The sequence below is a fragment of the Penicillium longicatenatum genome (assembly GCF_028827895.1).
Source record: "Penicillium longicatenatum strain IBT 33135 chromosome Unknown contig_11_segment0_segment0, whole genome shotgun sequence".
In the NCBI taxonomy this organism is placed as follows: domain Eukaryota; kingdom Fungi; phylum Ascomycota; class Eurotiomycetes; order Eurotiales; family Aspergillaceae; genus Penicillium; species Penicillium longicatenatum.
In genome coordinates, this window is record NW_026643117.1 from 928,896 (window position 1) to 945,114 (window position 16,219).

General features: G+C 46.4%; 6 protein-coding genes across 6 annotated transcripts; 3 read left to right on the forward strand and 3 right to left on the reverse strand.

Moving 5' to 3' along the window:
• Positions 1 to 183: 183 nt before the first annotated feature.
• N7484_000338 (glutathione S-transferase) lies at positions 184 to 528 on the forward strand (the record flags this gene model as incomplete). The annotated part of the gene is made up of 1 exon (XM_057110759.1): positions 184 to 528. The coding sequence occupies one exon, from the start codon at positions 184 to 186 to the stop codon at positions 526 to 528; it is 345 nt and encodes a 114-aa protein (XP_056977985.1).
• A 527-nt stretch (positions 529 to 1,055) lies between these two features.
• On the reverse strand, positions 1,056 to 2,328 carry N7484_000339 (uncharacterized protein; the record flags this gene model as incomplete). Its single annotated transcript, XM_057110760.1, has 5 exons — positions 1,056 to 1,509; positions 1,574 to 1,791; positions 1,847 to 1,903; positions 1,961 to 2,005; positions 2,056 to 2,328. The coding sequence occupies 5 exons, from the start codon at positions 2,326 to 2,328 to the stop codon at positions 1,056 to 1,058; spliced, it is 1,047 nt and encodes a 348-aa protein (XP_056977986.1).
• A 1,368-nt stretch (positions 2,329 to 3,696) lies between these two features.
• On the forward strand, positions 3,697 to 4,890 carry N7484_000340 (alpha/beta hydrolase; the record flags this gene model as incomplete). Its single annotated transcript, XM_057110761.1, has 1 exon — positions 3,697 to 4,890. The coding sequence occupies one exon, from the start codon at positions 3,697 to 3,699 to the stop codon at positions 4,888 to 4,890; it is 1,194 nt and encodes a 397-aa protein (XP_056977987.1).
• Positions 4,891 to 8,010: 3,120 nt separating this feature from the next.
• Positions 8,011 to 9,878, forward strand: N7484_000341 (uncharacterized protein; the record flags this gene model as incomplete). Its single annotated transcript, XM_057110762.1, has 5 exons — positions 8,011 to 8,055; positions 8,301 to 8,951; positions 9,050 to 9,440; positions 9,513 to 9,616; positions 9,684 to 9,878. The coding sequence occupies 5 exons, from the start codon at positions 8,011 to 8,013 to the stop codon at positions 9,876 to 9,878; spliced, it is 1,386 nt and encodes a 461-aa protein (XP_056977988.1).
• Positions 9,879 to 11,046: 1,168 nt separating this feature from the next.
• Positions 11,047 to 12,790, reverse strand: N7484_000342 (cytochrome P450; the record flags this gene model as incomplete). Its single annotated transcript, XM_057110763.1, has 3 exons — positions 11,047 to 12,202; positions 12,374 to 12,429; positions 12,488 to 12,790. The coding sequence occupies 3 exons, from the start codon at positions 12,788 to 12,790 to the stop codon at positions 11,047 to 11,049; spliced, it is 1,515 nt and encodes a 504-aa protein (XP_056977989.1).
• Positions 12,791 to 13,995: 1,205 nt separating this feature from the next.
• Positions 13,996 to 15,891, reverse strand: N7484_000343 (uncharacterized protein; the record flags this gene model as incomplete). The annotated part of the gene is made up of 5 exons (XM_057110764.1): positions 13,996 to 14,127; positions 14,193 to 14,297; positions 14,413 to 14,788; positions 14,848 to 15,608; positions 15,673 to 15,891. 5 exons carry the CDS (start codon positions 15,889 to 15,891, stop codon positions 13,996 to 13,998), a joined length of 1,593 nt encoding a protein of 530 aa, XP_056977990.1.
• Between the last annotated feature and the right edge of the window lie 328 nt (positions 15,892 to 16,219).

Below are 16,219 nucleotides of genomic sequence, written 5' to 3' on the forward strand. Positions count from 1 at the left end.
TCCTTGCTGACGACCAATAAGACCAAGGAAAGTATTAAGTTAATTTCATCACAATTTGGGTAGAAGTGAGAATCCGCGTTCGATATTGAGATATAAAAGTTAACAAAGTTGCTCTATAACAAATAGAGAGATTGGAGACAGCTTGGAATTCAATGTGTTATATCTAGATGTCCACACCCTGACATGCAAACCACAAGGTTCAACCTCTTTCACGAAAATGTCTACGGCGAGTCCCCTGAGTCAGCCAAAGTGCGCTATGGAGCGGAGCTCAAGCGCATTGCGGGTGTCCTAGACGGTGTTCTAAGCAAGCAAGAATGTTTAGTTGGAACCAAGTGCGCGTATGCGGACTTGGCGTTTGTGATGTGGAACATGCAAATTCCTTTCTTCATGGCTAGTCGCAAGGGTGAGCATGCCTGGCGACCGGAGGAGTTCCCGCATTTCACACGGTGGCAAAATGCCATGATGGCGCGAGCGTCCGTCCAGAAAGTGATGAGTGTGTTGAATGACACCAAGGCCAGGAGTTCCTGAAACAGGATTATCATAGCTATGAGTCAGAGGAATAAGGTTCAAAGGTGAGAATGTCCTTTAAGAGAGACATTCGGGTGACACCTGGGGTAATCATACTTGTGCACTGGACATAATCCAACGACTTGAATAGAGATTGTCATCAGGGCTTCAACTCCGAATTTCAAACATTATTATCCATCTTTTCCGTCCGACTTCATGTGGCCTCTGTCCAGGGGCTCACAGATATTGATGATTCAGCAATTCGAACCCACGCCTCCTAATTAGGTAACGATAGCTTCACCCAAAGAAAGCTACCTACCATGGCTAATTCGACAAAGCCGGGTGTTGGCTTTCAGATATCGAACATGAATGGATTTATCTCAAGGTTATTGGGAAATGAATCTCTATATATGAATAACATTGTAAGACTTACCGCCTGTTTCCGACCGATGAGAGCTCCTCGCCCTGAGCACTAATTCTGGTATTTATACTTCTAACGCCTTCTAACGCGGTAAGGAACGCACATAATCTGCCGAGCTCGAGAGCCCCTATCGGAAACAGCTTGCAACATGGATTTTCATCTGCAGCGAAGGTTGTTGCGGGTACGCTACCAAGGGATACGCGTCGTCGTAGGCGTGATCGCCCAGCTCTACATCGACACTGGTAGTTTTGTTGATCTCAAATCCCTGCAACTGGTGCCGATTATCGGATTGCGCTTCAGCAAATGGAGGATTGGCGTTGCTTTCGGCCGTACTTGATATTCCATTGGATGATGCACCAATTTTGCCAGAGCCTATATGGCGCTTGCGAAGACGGGCCCAGAAGTTCTGGACGAAGGTGCTAATTCTCCAGCCTTCGCCAAGCAGGTGCCCAAAAATAGGCAGACAGGCGGCAATGACGCTTGCATTTGGCTCAATTAAGGCCCATATGAAGGCGGGCGACCATTTAAGTTGGGAGAGGCCTGGAATGTAGTAGAGGCGAATAGCAGACGAGAAACAGCAGCTGGAACCGAACATTAGTTTCCTGCCTATATATTTACTCGAACATTGGTATAGTTCTTTCTTACAAAATTCCCAGCCAAAAAATACCTAACACTTTAAGCTTTTTGCGGGTAGACATCTGCAAGTGGTGAATAAGAGGAATGGGAATACAGAGCACTAGCAAGTCGAAGAATAGACTCATTGCGGCGAATGCTATAGAGAACTTGCCAACGTCATAGCGAAGGGGTGTCACAGATTTTGGGTCCCAAATTTGACTGATGGGGTTTGTGCATAGTAGTCGGACCTATGAAAGCATCAGCTAATGGGCTCTTGGCTTCCTGTTAAGTAATCCTACTTACTATGATGATGGCAACCCCCCATGCGAGCAAACCCCCAATATAGACCCACACGGTGATCTGAAACCATGGCGTTACAAATATCCTCCGATAAAAAAGGAGAATAGACACTTTTACCACAGTCAAGCTAGCGGTCAGTAGAATGCCTTGAATGTATAGTGTCTGCAGGTCAAGTCAGTCACAATCACTTCTGGAATCAAAATAAAACCAACCCGAAGGGAGACGGTGGCGGCTGAGAGAGCGGTGCCTTTGATCTGATTAACTCCCCCTAGTGTCGCGCCCACGTAGACATTAATGGACATCCCCCAGACACAGAGTTGGGCCAGAATGATGACATAATCGTCAAGAAAGAGGCGCTTGAGCTTGGCGAGATTCGACCAGAGTCGAAGCAGGACGGCGACTGTACTCAAGATAGGTAAAACGATGGCAACTACTAGGAGGTCTGTGGTGATTATCGTTTGAGTCTGTAGACCTGGAGAACTCATTGTTGCATTTCTCCCCAAAGAAAATCTCTTGAATGGTACCGATAGCGAAATGGGGAGCCGGCTGACAGTTGTAAAGTTTTTATTCCTTAGAATGAATTTCAAATGGCAGACCCTGTATGACTCCAAAGTCGATGTCGCACCTGAGGCCCGATCCGTAAACTTGGTATAGAGCGCCTAAACGCCAAGATTGGTTGTTGTCGAAGGAGCTGAACTGGCTAGTCCTTTATGGTATGCCATGGTGTGCCATGGTATGCGAACTCATGGTGTATGCTGCAGATGACAACAGTCATTTTTCCCAGTAGTGTTAGTAAGTGTCAGTAACACAGAGGCGGCATTTAATTTACACAGCATCCAAGGTGATGCTGATGGCAGGGATGGGGTCGTTAGGTGCTTCCACAACCCCATCATGATGGACAATGTAGTACAGAGTAAGACGTAAATTGGTTCCTTCAGGTAAGTCTTGCTACGCCCTGTGTAGCCTTGTTGTAGCCATTGGAACCTCAGCCACGGAAATAAAGAAGGCAGTCACTTTGGGGTAAGGATCAATTTGCCAGGTATGAGGCTCGCCGCATTAGTGTCGTATGTTGAATTTTTATTTGAATCTTAAATTGCCTTCTCACCACTGCTCCTAGTATTCAATATTTTCAGTGACTTTGTATTAGTGTTTATTCTTCGCTGAGTGGAGACAACGTGGAGACAACGGAAGATTGATAGTTGAGGTCATATATGCGCATTAGTGGTCCAAAATCAAAAAATAGAGGGGCACTTATATCGGTTGCTGAATCGCTACATTCCAATTAAAGTTTAAGCACCTACATCATGCGGGTGGGGCTTATGGTGCTGGTTTGAAACATAGTCAGCTCCGCTGAGGCGACGTATTGCGGTAGAAATTGCCGTAAAAATGGAAGCAGTACTTGATATAACACAATCTTGTGTATGAAAGGATTGTGCTATAAATATGAATCTTCTCATTAATAGGCGATCAGGCTAATCTCATCTATGTTCATAACCAGAAATGAAGAAAGCAAAAAAATGCATCAGATAAACAAAATGAGGGTACGAGAAATTGGAGAGCAAAACTACCTTCCAAAGCATGACTAACCGTTTATTGGCCACATACCTCGTTTCATGAAGGCTCACAACGTGGCTCGGATTGTTTCCCCAGCCGCTTACTCCTTCAGCTCCTATTACTATCACATGTTTTTTATTCTCCGTTTGTCCTATAAAAGCACTCATTTTGTTTAGATTCACGTGCCACTTTGGACTTTTCTTCGTCGCTTTATCTTGCTATCCACCACCTTGTCTAGCTCGGGATATCCCCGCCAAAAATCCCTTTTCACATGATTTAACGCCTGAAATTATATCACGATGAATATTTTCTCTCACCATCTCCTTGCTATGGCTCTCGGGCTTATCCCTGCCTACGTCGCAGTAGGCATCTCCACGGCTGGGCTTAGTGACATCTCTATAGGTTATTCCACAGGAGGAAAATCTATCTGTGTCTCCGGCTATACCAAGATCCCCATCTCTGTCAACGGTACCAAATTGGACTACATGCCGCCTAGCGCCGACGCCGCAGTGATCGAGTCTATGGTGGAAAGGTTTCAGGCCACCAATAACTTGCTTACTACTGTGCCAAATGGAACCCAACTTATCCAGGGAGACTATCAAATATACTGCAAACTCTGCCTTCCAAATTCAAGCTCAAAAGCAACCAGTGTGAAGACCGTTCAGTTGCTGACACACGGTGCGCCAATGGACCATTCGTATTGGGACATTAGTCCTGGCCACAGCTACATTGACGCTGCAACTGAAGCGGGTTATGCAACTTTGTCTTACGACCAATTGGGAGTTGGCAAATCAGATCACCCGGATCCAATTCAGGTAGTACAGGCTACCAGCCAAGCTGCCATCACACATGCCCTCGTACAGTTACTGCGGGGTGCCAAGATTGGCAATTACAAATTCCACAGTGTGGTCGGCGTAGGCCACAGCTCTGGCAGTACCATAACGCAGGCCGTCACTATTCGATACCCGAGTGACTTCGATGCGGTGATCTTGACAGGTATCAGCATGACTATCGAGTACCTCGCTATCTCGGTGGCTGCTTTCAACCTGATCCAAGCAAACTCCGACTCTTCCGGTCGCTTCGAAGAGTTACCTGATGGCTATTTGACCCCGCAGACCTCAGCGGGAATCCAATTTGCCTTTTATCGTTGGCCAAATTACAATACCACAGCCTTTAAACACCAGGTTGCCAACAAGCAGACCAATACCATAGGTTACATGCTCACCATCGTTGGAGCCTTCGCCAAAGCGCCTGATTATGTGGGTCCCGTAGATGTTGTGCTCGGTGAAAATGATTTTTTATTTTGTGGTGGTAACTGCACACATCCTCAAAATCAAGCTGCGCTACTTAGGTCTACAAACTACCCCAATTCGTCTTCGGGCAGTCAGCACTACATTGTGGCGGGTTCCGGACATTGTATCAACGCACATAATAGTGCCAGTGCTGGCTTCGAGCACATGATCAAGTTCCTACAGTCGAATGGAATTTATTAGGTTTTGAGGGAAGTGCCCAATTACGATCCTAATGTACTGTTACAACTTAGTCTCCATTGATAGGACTTTTGTATGTGATTTAGCCCGACCATATGACTTCAGGCCGGAAAAAAATTACTATGTCCTTGGTTTGTGTTGTCGACTCAGGTTCTTGGTATGATAAGAGCTTTGCCATTGAGCTCATGAGAAACCTTCATTTGGATTCACGACGAAAATTTACTCGAATCCACCCAATATGTCCTGGAACTATTCGTTATCTGCTTCAGTAGCGTGTCTTCTTTTGGTTGGAGAAAATTTGTGTCTGGGTCCACGGGTATGGGCCAGCAAATAGTCACCATGCTTTGTTCATGGGTTGCTTGATGATAGCACGGGTCTTGAGTGCTCAATGCACCGCAATTCAGAAGGCAAGTCCAGAAATTGAGAAATGACCTTTGTTCCTCTGGATTCGATCCAAGTTCCTCACCAGTGAGATCACGTCATATAAATGCGCATCCAACAGTGGGAAGAGACCCCAGGGGGCTGAAAAAAAAAGTGCCCATGAGGATTTAACCCAGATAATTACGAGTAGCAGAGGTGGATCTGTCCAAGCCTCCAAAGGAGGGCAAGGGGGGCTATAAAGAAGGAATGTGGATGGTATACAGTTGGTCCCATTTCGCAGGCAACGATGTGGGCCGAGCGGTGGGACGCTACCAGCTAGTCAGGAATCACGACTTCAAGTAGCGATTTCTATCAATTGCATCTGGCTAATTCATATTCACAATGATTGTGGTCAGGTTCCTTCAATGGTGAGAGGTGCAGCTTTTTAGATAAGGTAACAAATGTTACTTACGCGGTTGGGGCGATTTCTGGGAGCACTGGCGAGTAGAATTGCGAAGTGCTCCACCTGGCACTTCGGCACCGAAAATGCTGCAGGGTTTGTATGAATGATGTGGCATATGAATACGAGTCCTGAAGAAGAGCTTGGCATACTAGTGGCGCAAAATTACAGGTATTCTCAAGGCACTTCATCCATTGACTGTTTAGGCTTTGTTTGGATCACCATTTCATAGTTCCAACTAGACATTTCTTAAGTTCCGACATTTGAGTTTCACTTCAGCCCCAGTAAACGGTCGCTTAGTGGCGCGCTCTTTCTGAGAATTGGCAGCAATGTACAGTCTTGTGGGAGGGATTTGCATAGCTGTACGATTATGGGGTAAATTTTTCGTTATAGTTTGTAAGGCTCGCTTTCTACTAAGTTGCACCTATAGCAGAGGGATGGGCAGAACTACACTCAATACTTGAAATAAATCTCCTCAGTCCGCTTTTTAAGCTTTCCCCATCATAAAGATACTTCTGCGAAACACTAGGGAGTACACCGCACCACACTACTTTGTTTCGAAAATACAACTACGATGGATGATTAGTCGGGGCTAGCCCACCGGGCATATGACGCACAAAAGTCTCGTTTGATCCTCTGCGAAAGGCCCCCTAGCCTCTGGTCTAACCGCTAGCAATCTCATGGTCATCTTCGAAACCAACCCATCAATTCTTGCGTATTTACCATATAGCTCACAACTTGGAAAATAACCTTGACTACCATGGCTTAAATATTCTCAACCCAACAGGTAAGCTTCAGGTAAAACGCGGGATTTTTTCTAAGTGTACAGAGTGCTGTATCAGTTTCAAATTCGGAGAGTACCTTGGCGTATCGTTCATAATTGCCCTATGAACTTCAAACCTTAGGTTCCCGGCCTCTCCCCCGTCACCAAAGGTATGGAGCTGCATGCTACTGAAGAGCCTTCCCGTGGGAGAAAGTTTGTGCGGGGCCCCAGGCAAGCTCTGATAGTCTCTTTCAGACTCCCGTCACCATAATGTGAAGACATTTAGTGGAAACGCCTTCATGTCCCCGGTCCTAATTGCCCCCAAAAATATTAATTTCTAGTCTCCGGAACTGCATTCTCTGCCATGTTGACTTGTGTAATTACGTCTCATAATCGTTCCCCTTTCAAGCTGTGTCATGAAGTTTCCTTCAACATGTCTCAGAACAACCCCTCCAAAAAGCTAATTTCTGGTCCAATGGGAGGATTGATCGCTGTTTAAATCACTCTTGCCTGCGCTACAGATATGATGTTCTGATACATGTTCGGGGAGTCTTTGGATTGGGGGGAGGAGGCATCTTCAGTTGTCTTTGGGTAACTTAAATCCCCTGTCACCAAAATGAAGGAGCTTCGATGCATACAAACAAGCTGGAGTAAATAATTTCCCCGGCGTGGTCATCTAGGGACTGGCAAACATGTTGTGGTGTCAGATTGAAAGACCATCGAGCGATTTATGACGCGTCTTCTTCCTTCAATATTAGACAATATCTACCATAGCCCGGAGTTTAAAGCAGCCACCAACTTTCGGCAAACTATTAGTGAGCTAGCTTGGAAATTTACTACAGAGCTCCATCGGTGCGTACCTGTCCGAGACCATCGCTGTCCCGTGAAACGAATTATGTATGGTTGTTTGCCAATCAAAGACTAATATTGTGATTGCGGGTCTTCGAAGGTATCTATGCATAGCGCATTAAACTTAGCTTGACAAAATTAAGAAGAAGGTAGTTCTCCAGCCCTTAAATGAATGTATCACAAGTGTTAGTCTATTTTAGTATATTTCAACGTCGATCCATTCTTCAGGTTTGTCGTCCGGGTATGAATTAAGCGCACAGCCCTGAAACGGGCCGCATCTCCACATTAGTCCTGAAAAAGAGCATCTTCATTGGTTTATCTGAAACAAAACTCGTAAATGCCGAAAGGTAGTCGCCACCTAAATGTGACCGGCAAGTAGTGATGTGTCAAAGCAGAGGCGCCTGCAGCATATTTGCAGTCGTGGTCTGTACATTTAAACCTGCGGAAATGGCATCGGATTTTCTAACCTCACATTTCAAACTCGCGAGTTCCGGCGTGAGCCTATTACCCAAGTGGATATAACTAGCCATTGAACTTATGGCATCACTCTGAAGATCACGGCCTATCTGTGCCGCCCCACACTGAGTATACGTATTTTGGAGTCTCTTGGCACTTGGCACACGTTGTTTCCCTGCAAAGTTCGGCTCATTCTGAAAGAACAATGAGCGCGCCTTGTTTACTCAAAGTCAAAATGGCCGAATGTAGTATGAAGAGGCCGCGTCACAGTCTTGACGACGTAAGCTAGGCAGTAGCATCAAAATTGGGATTTAAGAGATGATCTCACCCGAAAATGATACCTTGGCTATCCATTTACTATTCACCTTGTCATTTATTTAAGCTCTTGAGCCACGCGTGGGAAAATACGATTCTCCACTCTTTTGCTGCCACTTGCAGTTACCCTCACCGCGGCAGCCTCCAAGTCCACCAAGTCGACCACATCCAGCAAGCCAACTGTGACCCTTGACTACATCACCCTTCAAGCAGCTGCTGGAAACGAAACCCTTGGTTACTAAAAATACCAGAACAATTCCCTTTGCTGACGTACCGACCGGTGACCTTCGTTTCGCCAAACCACAATGGCCTTCTACTGAGTCTGGTATCAACAATGGTACCGCTTATGCTGATGCCGATGTCGACTGCTCATCGGAGGAGGACTGCCCTTACATGGACGTATGGGCTCCAGCCAATGCTGAGGGTAAGAAGTTGCCTGTCATGGTGTGGACCTACGGTGGTGGTTTCACTGGTGGTTCCAAGTCGGAGAACACCCCTGAGGGCCTCTTCGATTTGTCCAAGGAATTTATTTTCGTCTCTTTCAAGTATCGTTTGGGAATCACCGGTATTGCCAACTCGGTTGCTCTCACTCACCAGGGTGCCACTGGCAATGTGGCCCTATACGATGTTGAACATGCGTATAAATGGGTGAAGGAGTACATCAGCAAGTTTGGTGGTAACCCAGAAGACATCACTGCTTTTAGATTCTCCGCTGGTGGCAGCATGCCCTTGTTCATGATGACTCGTTACGGTGGTCACAACGAGCAACTGTTCAATAAGGCTTACATTACTTCTCCTGGTTTCGTCCCTGGAGCTGGTCATCACCAGGGCGAGATCTTCTACCAGAATGTTTCCACAGCAGTTGGCTGTCCTGGTGGTGACTGACTTCCATGCGTGCTGTTTCCTTCACCAATCTCACTGATGCTGCGACTGATGTCTATGATGCCTATGGCTATCAGTTCCAACCCCGCGTTGATGGTGATTTTGTTGCCGACATTTACGAATCGCAGCTCTACCAAGGCCGCTTCAACTTTGATGGCCCCTTGGTTATCACCCATGAACAGCACGAAAATAACGACTCACCTACTTCTGGGGTCAGTACCGTTGCAGATGTAGAGGCTGAGCTCCGGGCCTTCTTCCCGGCTATCACCGACGACGTTGTTGAGGAGATCATGGAAGCCTTCCCTGCGTCTGACTACACTAGTCCCGGCTATCGCTTCGCGGATATGAGACAGTCCTTTGATCTCACTGCGCATGGCTATGCCCTGACCCACGCTCTGGACAACAACACCTGGAACGCTATGGTTGCACTTGAGCAGGCTACCCACGGTACTGACCAAAGCTACTACTGTGAGTTTTTCCGTAATATCAAAGTTTCAAGACATCCTAACGACTGGTACTAATGACCATTTCAACAAATAGGGTACAGCACCTACTCCCTTTCCTCTTCAAGCTCCTCTAGCAGTGCTGCCTCTGGCGCTGGTGTCGCCATTAGCAGTGGCTCCTCTGTCAGCTCCACTGTTTCCGTATTGTCCTCTTTTCTCTTATTTCGATAGAGGCATAAACAACTGACTTTTTTTCCCTCACCTACAGCGAAAGATGCAGAAGTACCTCCTTTCCTTTGTGCTGACTGGCAATCCCAACACCAAGTGGCCCAGTGACAAACTCCACTGGCCCAAGTATGGCGGCGACGCCATTGAACTGGTCTTCAACACTACCATGTATACTCAGACCGATGACCTGGCCAATGTTAAAAGTACCTACTGGAACAAAGCTCTGTGGTACTAGGATAGGGTTGACTACGCGCTTGATAAAGATGGCATTTTGCTGCTTTTCAAAAACGAGGAGTATCCGGACAGATATTTCCCACTTCTGTATACAAACTATCTCGATAGGTTAAGGATGTAATAAAGGAAGAAGCATTATTATTATTCGAGACTCTGCAAAAGGATACTACGTCTTGTTATTGTCTTTTGTGCCTTTCGCGGGGCGCAATGTTGGAAGCCCCTTGTTCCCCTTCTGGATAAAAAGAAATGAAAAGTCAAGAAATATATAACAGCTAGGACTCGTATCTGGTCACCCACAATACTATTAATATTTTTGGAACCGGCGTGGGATTTAAGTCCGGCTGAGCGGACGAGAAGCCCTGTTCTCCACACCCTATGGTCTTATGTACCAGTTTAATCCCGCAATGTTTATATTTGCACAAGACATAGATCAGGCCTGAAGATAAGACGACACTAGTGCTGTAGAGAGAGCAACACTTGCGCATCTTGTTCTCCCCTTCTTTTCCCATAAATCACAGAGCTTAAGACTGCTCTGTCTGTTTATTTTCTCCGCTTGTAGCAGCAAGCTGTCTCAGCTGGTGCTTACTTTCCGTTGATGCTCGATCAGCGCCACGCGCTCACAAAATAGAATTAGAAGCTAAAGATTTACGGATGCGGGTCAAGTTGGTGCCAAATGGGTGAAAAACAGGTCAGCTCCAAATTGGCGCTGTGTCTTTGGGGAAAATGAGGCAACCATACGGTAAATAGGAGCACGGTTTGCATGCCTCGAGTAACGATGTCTGAAAGTTGCACTATCAGACGCTATCTGGCCAATAAAATAACGCACAATATCCAATCAAAATCCGAATCGACATGTTCTCGTTGCAGCTCCATTTATAGTAACCTTTCTATCCTTGAGGAATTCCTAAGCCGAGCCATGGGAAAGACACGCTCGCTTCCTTCCTACCCTGAGTAATCGAATCCACTAGTAATAAAGATTCACTTTGACATATATTGACGCAATAGGGGAATACTAAGGATTGACTATCTCCTTGCACCTCAGCCTGAGACGCACATTGAAGTTTTTACGATGCACGAAAAAAGCATTGGTTAAATACATTGGCTCTTTGGATTCCGCCATTTCAACCTATCTCATTGCGTTAGTACTCACTTTCTGGCGATCCCGCTTGCTAGACAGGCTTCATTAGAGTGACACTTACATCGAATTTCCTCAGAAAAGTGGGTACCATCTTGTAAGTCTCCATGAGGCTTATGTTTTTTCCAATACAGGTTCGTGACCCGGCACCAAACTGAAACATACTTTGTCTCATCTTAGAGACCTGGGCGGGATCCGCACCATTGCTTTCCAGCCAGCGCTCAGGCCGATATATGTTTGCATCTGGACCAAAAATCTCCTTGTTCTGGTGTAAAACCCAGGCGTTACACCCCACGACTGTTCCACCTGGCACATACTCCCCACATATATGTGCACCTTCAGGAGGAGTAACCCTTTCGAGGAGCAAACCCACGGCAGGATGCATCCGGAAGGATTCGTTAATAACAGCATCCAGATAAGGTAGACTCTTAGCTGCAGTAAACGGCACCACGTCGCCTGCGCCCGTAGAATCTTTGGACGAAGCAAGTTTCCCCATTGCGTCAGCCGCGTCAATCTCCTGCATTAGCTTTTGGTAAACACGAGGATTTTGCAACAGATAGTAGAACACGCCGGACAAGCTGATGGCTGTGCTATCAGAGCCGGCAATGATGAGTGATGCGCACATGGCAGTAATGCGATCATCTGTCAGGAACTCGGGGTTCTTTCCTTGTGACTGAAGGAAGCGTTGAAGCAGGTTGACACCCTGTTTGCCACTGCCTTCCCCCTTATCATTCACATTATATTTGCTTTGCTTGCGCTGCTGGTCCAAAGCAAATTTGATGATGGTTGCATTCGGACTTGTCGGCCAGAGGCCTTTGGATTCGAGGAAACGCTTGACCGGGTTTTTCACAAAGAGGCCATCCAGCCAGGGGCTCTGACCAACAACGGTGCCATAATTCTGGAAAGAATCGACAGTCTGGATAACGTTCGAGATGTCTCGGTTCTCTTCTACAAAGCCGAGACGCTTCGACCACGTGATTTCGCCGATCACGTCAAAAGCAAAGAATTGAATCCACTGAGAAAACGAGCAATCACGCCCCGTGTCGGCGAAAAGTTTCTGTGTTTGCTGGAGGAAAAAGGACGTGCAGCTATCCACAAGCGGCTCGTAATCTAGGAGAGTGGTGAGCGCAAAGGCGTGATCAACAGATCTCCGGAGTTGGGCGTGGTATTTTTCAGATCTGGTCGAGAATCTAGAGATTGTCCCGCAAATCAGCCAAATTTGTTGACTTTCTGCTCGATTTCCAGCTCATCCAACCTCCAGCTGCAGCATGCTGGGCTGTGACAGGGGACACTGGATAAGACAGTCCAGGAAGAATCTAACGCGTGATGTGTTCGTGCCAGGAGGAAATCTACTAACTTACAGATTATAAACAATGTTTCCCTGGTTCAAGGTAGCGAAGACATCGTAATATGCGCTCTGCCGAGCAGGTCATGATGTGAATCAATGGTAAGCGCAGAAAGTAAATTAAACTCACTTTCGTGTAACCCTTATTCAAGCCGTAGATATCCGTTATAGCCGCTGGATCTCCGAAGGACAGTACGTTTGGAGCTACCCGAACGACATTGCCATACCGTTGGTGAAGGGTGCAAAATGTGATGTGCGTATTCCGGTTCCAAACGTCGATGAGGCGCCAAGCGTTCGTCAATGAAGCAAAAATAGGGCCTGGATATTTATTCAATCCTTTTTGATATCTTTGGAAGGCAAGATATATGATAGTAAAAGCTAAAATAATATGCAAAAAGTGGTTCGGGACGAAATCAACCGAGTCTCGCAGCATCTTGATTCGGTTGCTCCTTTGGTCGCTAATCGCGGATCCAGAATCAATCTTAATCTAGTTCGATAATGTCCTTGAGACTACCAGACTTTATTAGAAAATTTGAGGTCGACTGAAGGCTACAATGAAGTCCATATTATGCTTACGTTACCTGTCAGAACGTAAATGATAATAGCAGTGTGGGGATGTGGCAATGGGGTATCCAGTCCCACTGCGGGGTTCCGGACTCTGCGGGATTTCCGGGGGCTATCCGGAGGAGTGGAACTCCGGAAGAGTGCCGTTGATCTTAGGCCATTTTTGCCTGGCAACCATCTTTCTCACTAGTGAGGTGGCCAGTAAAGCAGGTGGGACGTGTCATATGCGGTATTTCGTCTTCGTCTTTCACAATGAATGCCATGAATTTGAATGTTTACGACAGGGTAGGGCTGTCGGCGCGTATAGGATTACGCATTCAACTATCGTATGTGACATTGGTTTCCTAATTTCATACAGCGCCCCACTTTCTACCCCTTTCCGAGACCTTACATATGCACAGGCTTACGCTTTAGTTAATCAAATATCTTGTCAAACTCATTTTGATCAATCTTTTGCACAGGAGCCTTCCGGCAATAGATCACCAATTGTCATGCAGTAGGCTGAAATTTGACTCCATGGTATACAAATACACCTCATAGCTCTGATGCCTCTTCCTTATGGCGGTTGAATTTGACATGAAAAGCGCGTCGCCATGAAACCCTGTGGTTGCTGAGCTTGCAATTATGCCGACAAGTGGGATATCTATATTAAGTAAATTCGATTGTACAAGGTAAAGCAGAAGGATTGGTTGATTGAAGCAAGTAAAAAGCTTTTCAGCATTCGTGTGGTAGAATTAGAGAGGCTAGTTTCCTTCATTATCTATGATACAATGTTCGCAGTGGCAATTCTTGCTTGGTACGAAGTACCTTTATAAACGAGCATGGCTAGTCACTTCTAGTGCATGCACTGCATTCAATGGACCAGACTAATAGATATTTTATCCATAGCTCAGCTCAAGGTAGCTATCCATATGAAAGATGGTAGGGAATTTTGAAGGCGAATATTAGAATTTTGGAAAACAAGTTGATCAAACCACAAATGAATATACAATTACCAACCCAAGGATAAAAGGATTTATTCTTATGCTAATTGTCTTGGAGTCAGGTAGGTAGTCTCTGCTGCGACGACAGCTTTCATTCCTGGCCCGGAATAGCTGCTAGGGGGCCAAAGTGGGTAGTCCAAGCTCTGATGCGTTTCCCGTACAAAAACATGAGAATAGTAAAGGAAAGGAAGAAATACTGGATCCCAACCATTTGCCCAAACGCCTATTCTCACAATTTATGTCAGAAACATCTGCTTCTTGGTGGCAGAGTAGATTCGGGCTTCTTACATTTTTGACGCCAGTTGATTCTTGCCAGTTGACGGTATATAATGCTAACAGCATTGCGATGGTATTCCGGATCACGAATACAATGACTAGAGCCTCACCCGCTAACTATAGAGAGTAGTGAGCATGTTAGTTGGTTTCCTAGGGTGGGGAAGCAGAAGGAAAAAAGAAATGGAGAAGTCCGAAGACATAGGTGAAGCCCGGTTCATGCATGGTTGCATACCTGATGGTAGCTGTCTACTGCATACGTAACCACGACGTTCGAGACGGCCGTCAGTCCAAATCCTTGCATAGCATAGCCAAAAGCTGCGCCCACCCAAGTGACCTGATTTGCTGTACAGATGCCAAAGGTTAAAACGCCCATTGGCCCAATTATAGCTGGCATAATAATTGCAGGCAATCTAAATTCGGGCTCCCTTACGCCGTGGTTTGCCTTGGTCATGCGGGCAGAAATGAGGTCGACAACCTTGCCGCCGAGAAAAAATGCAATGACAGCACCAATGAAGCCAGACAGAGCGAGCAAGCCAATACTACCAATCTTCCATTCAAAAGGTGGTTTAGTAAACAGCCGGCTCGCCGTCATTTGTATGACAACGTTCCTATTTAAAGGATCAGTAAATCAAAAACGAGCTGTGGGCGTGCGGCAGGAAAGCCGTACCATCCGACAAATGTGCCAACTAAAAGGCCAGTCCAAAGGATGGGTGGGTAAACCGCCAGGCATAAAGTATTCCAGACAGTCCTGAAGAATGAGACATCCGGCCTGTGACCGTGTGTAAGGGCCATCCAGGCCATAAAGGTTCTTTTAGGTGGATACGCCGAGGCCAGCAGCTCGGTATTAGCAGTCTCCCGCTGATAATTGGATTCTCGGATAGTGAAAATGCCAACAAGAAACGTCGCACCACCAGCTATAGCCAGGAATCCACATGTCCAGCGCCAGCCAAGTGCTTGAGTAATATATGCGCTGATGAGAGGGCCGATAAAAAAACCGGTACTAAGAGCAAAATGGAATATCATCATGCAATGGCCTCGTTCATGGACGAAAAAGAGATCGGTGATTAAAGACGGAACTGTCGCATCGGCTGCAGAGCTGGCAAGGCCAGAGGAGATCCGAGAAGATAGGAGACTTCCATAGCTCGATGCCTTGTATGTCCAAGTATTAGATGCCGTTAGCAAGAGAAGAGCGAGCAAGTAGACAGGCCTTTTGCCGATCACTCTCGACACCGGGACCCATAACAGATTGCCAATTCCCATGGCGAGCAGATTAAAGCAAACGACATAGCCTGTTCGGGTCTGCGACTGGTGAAACTCGTTGCTCAGGGGAACGACGGCGACGACGAGGTTACTGGAGTTAAAGGTTGAGAGGACGGTAAAGAAGCACACTGTCAGACAAGTCGAATATTTTTCGCAAGATTCCCAATTCTGCAGCCGAGGAGTTATTATTGTTCAATTTGCCCAATTCGTTCACATGATTCCTTGAATGAACCGTAATGGAGGCACGCTGGAACGATGATGACGAGGATGAGAAGGATGATCTTGGAGGGAAACTTGCCAAGGGGTCGTTCGGATCTCGTGTTGGCTGAGGCACCAAAACAAGCCCTTCAAACGGATTCTTGATAGACTCGTCAACCCTTCCGCATACGGCATCTTCGACCAACTCAATACGCATATCCTGGTCATGCTTATCGAATTCGCTATCTACCATTGTCGAGAATGCAAGATTGTATCCCTTTTGTCGTAGTTATACGCGCGACAAGCAGCAATAGCGACACTAGGGGACGGGATCATGTTTATAAAGTTAATGTCGTTATGATTCTCCCAGAATTCATTCCAGGTCTGATGCGGGGTTGAGACGGGGTCTAAATCCGGGGTTCATCTGGGGCAACCGGGGGTAATCGGGATTTCCGCTATTTTTCATTGGGGTTCTAAGCGTTGGCCTTTTGATTGGCTTGCATTTCCATTGTGTTGGTAAAGTTGCTATGGTACAGTTTCCGGTACTGCAGAATGAGTATACAAGGTCAATTTAGCGTGCG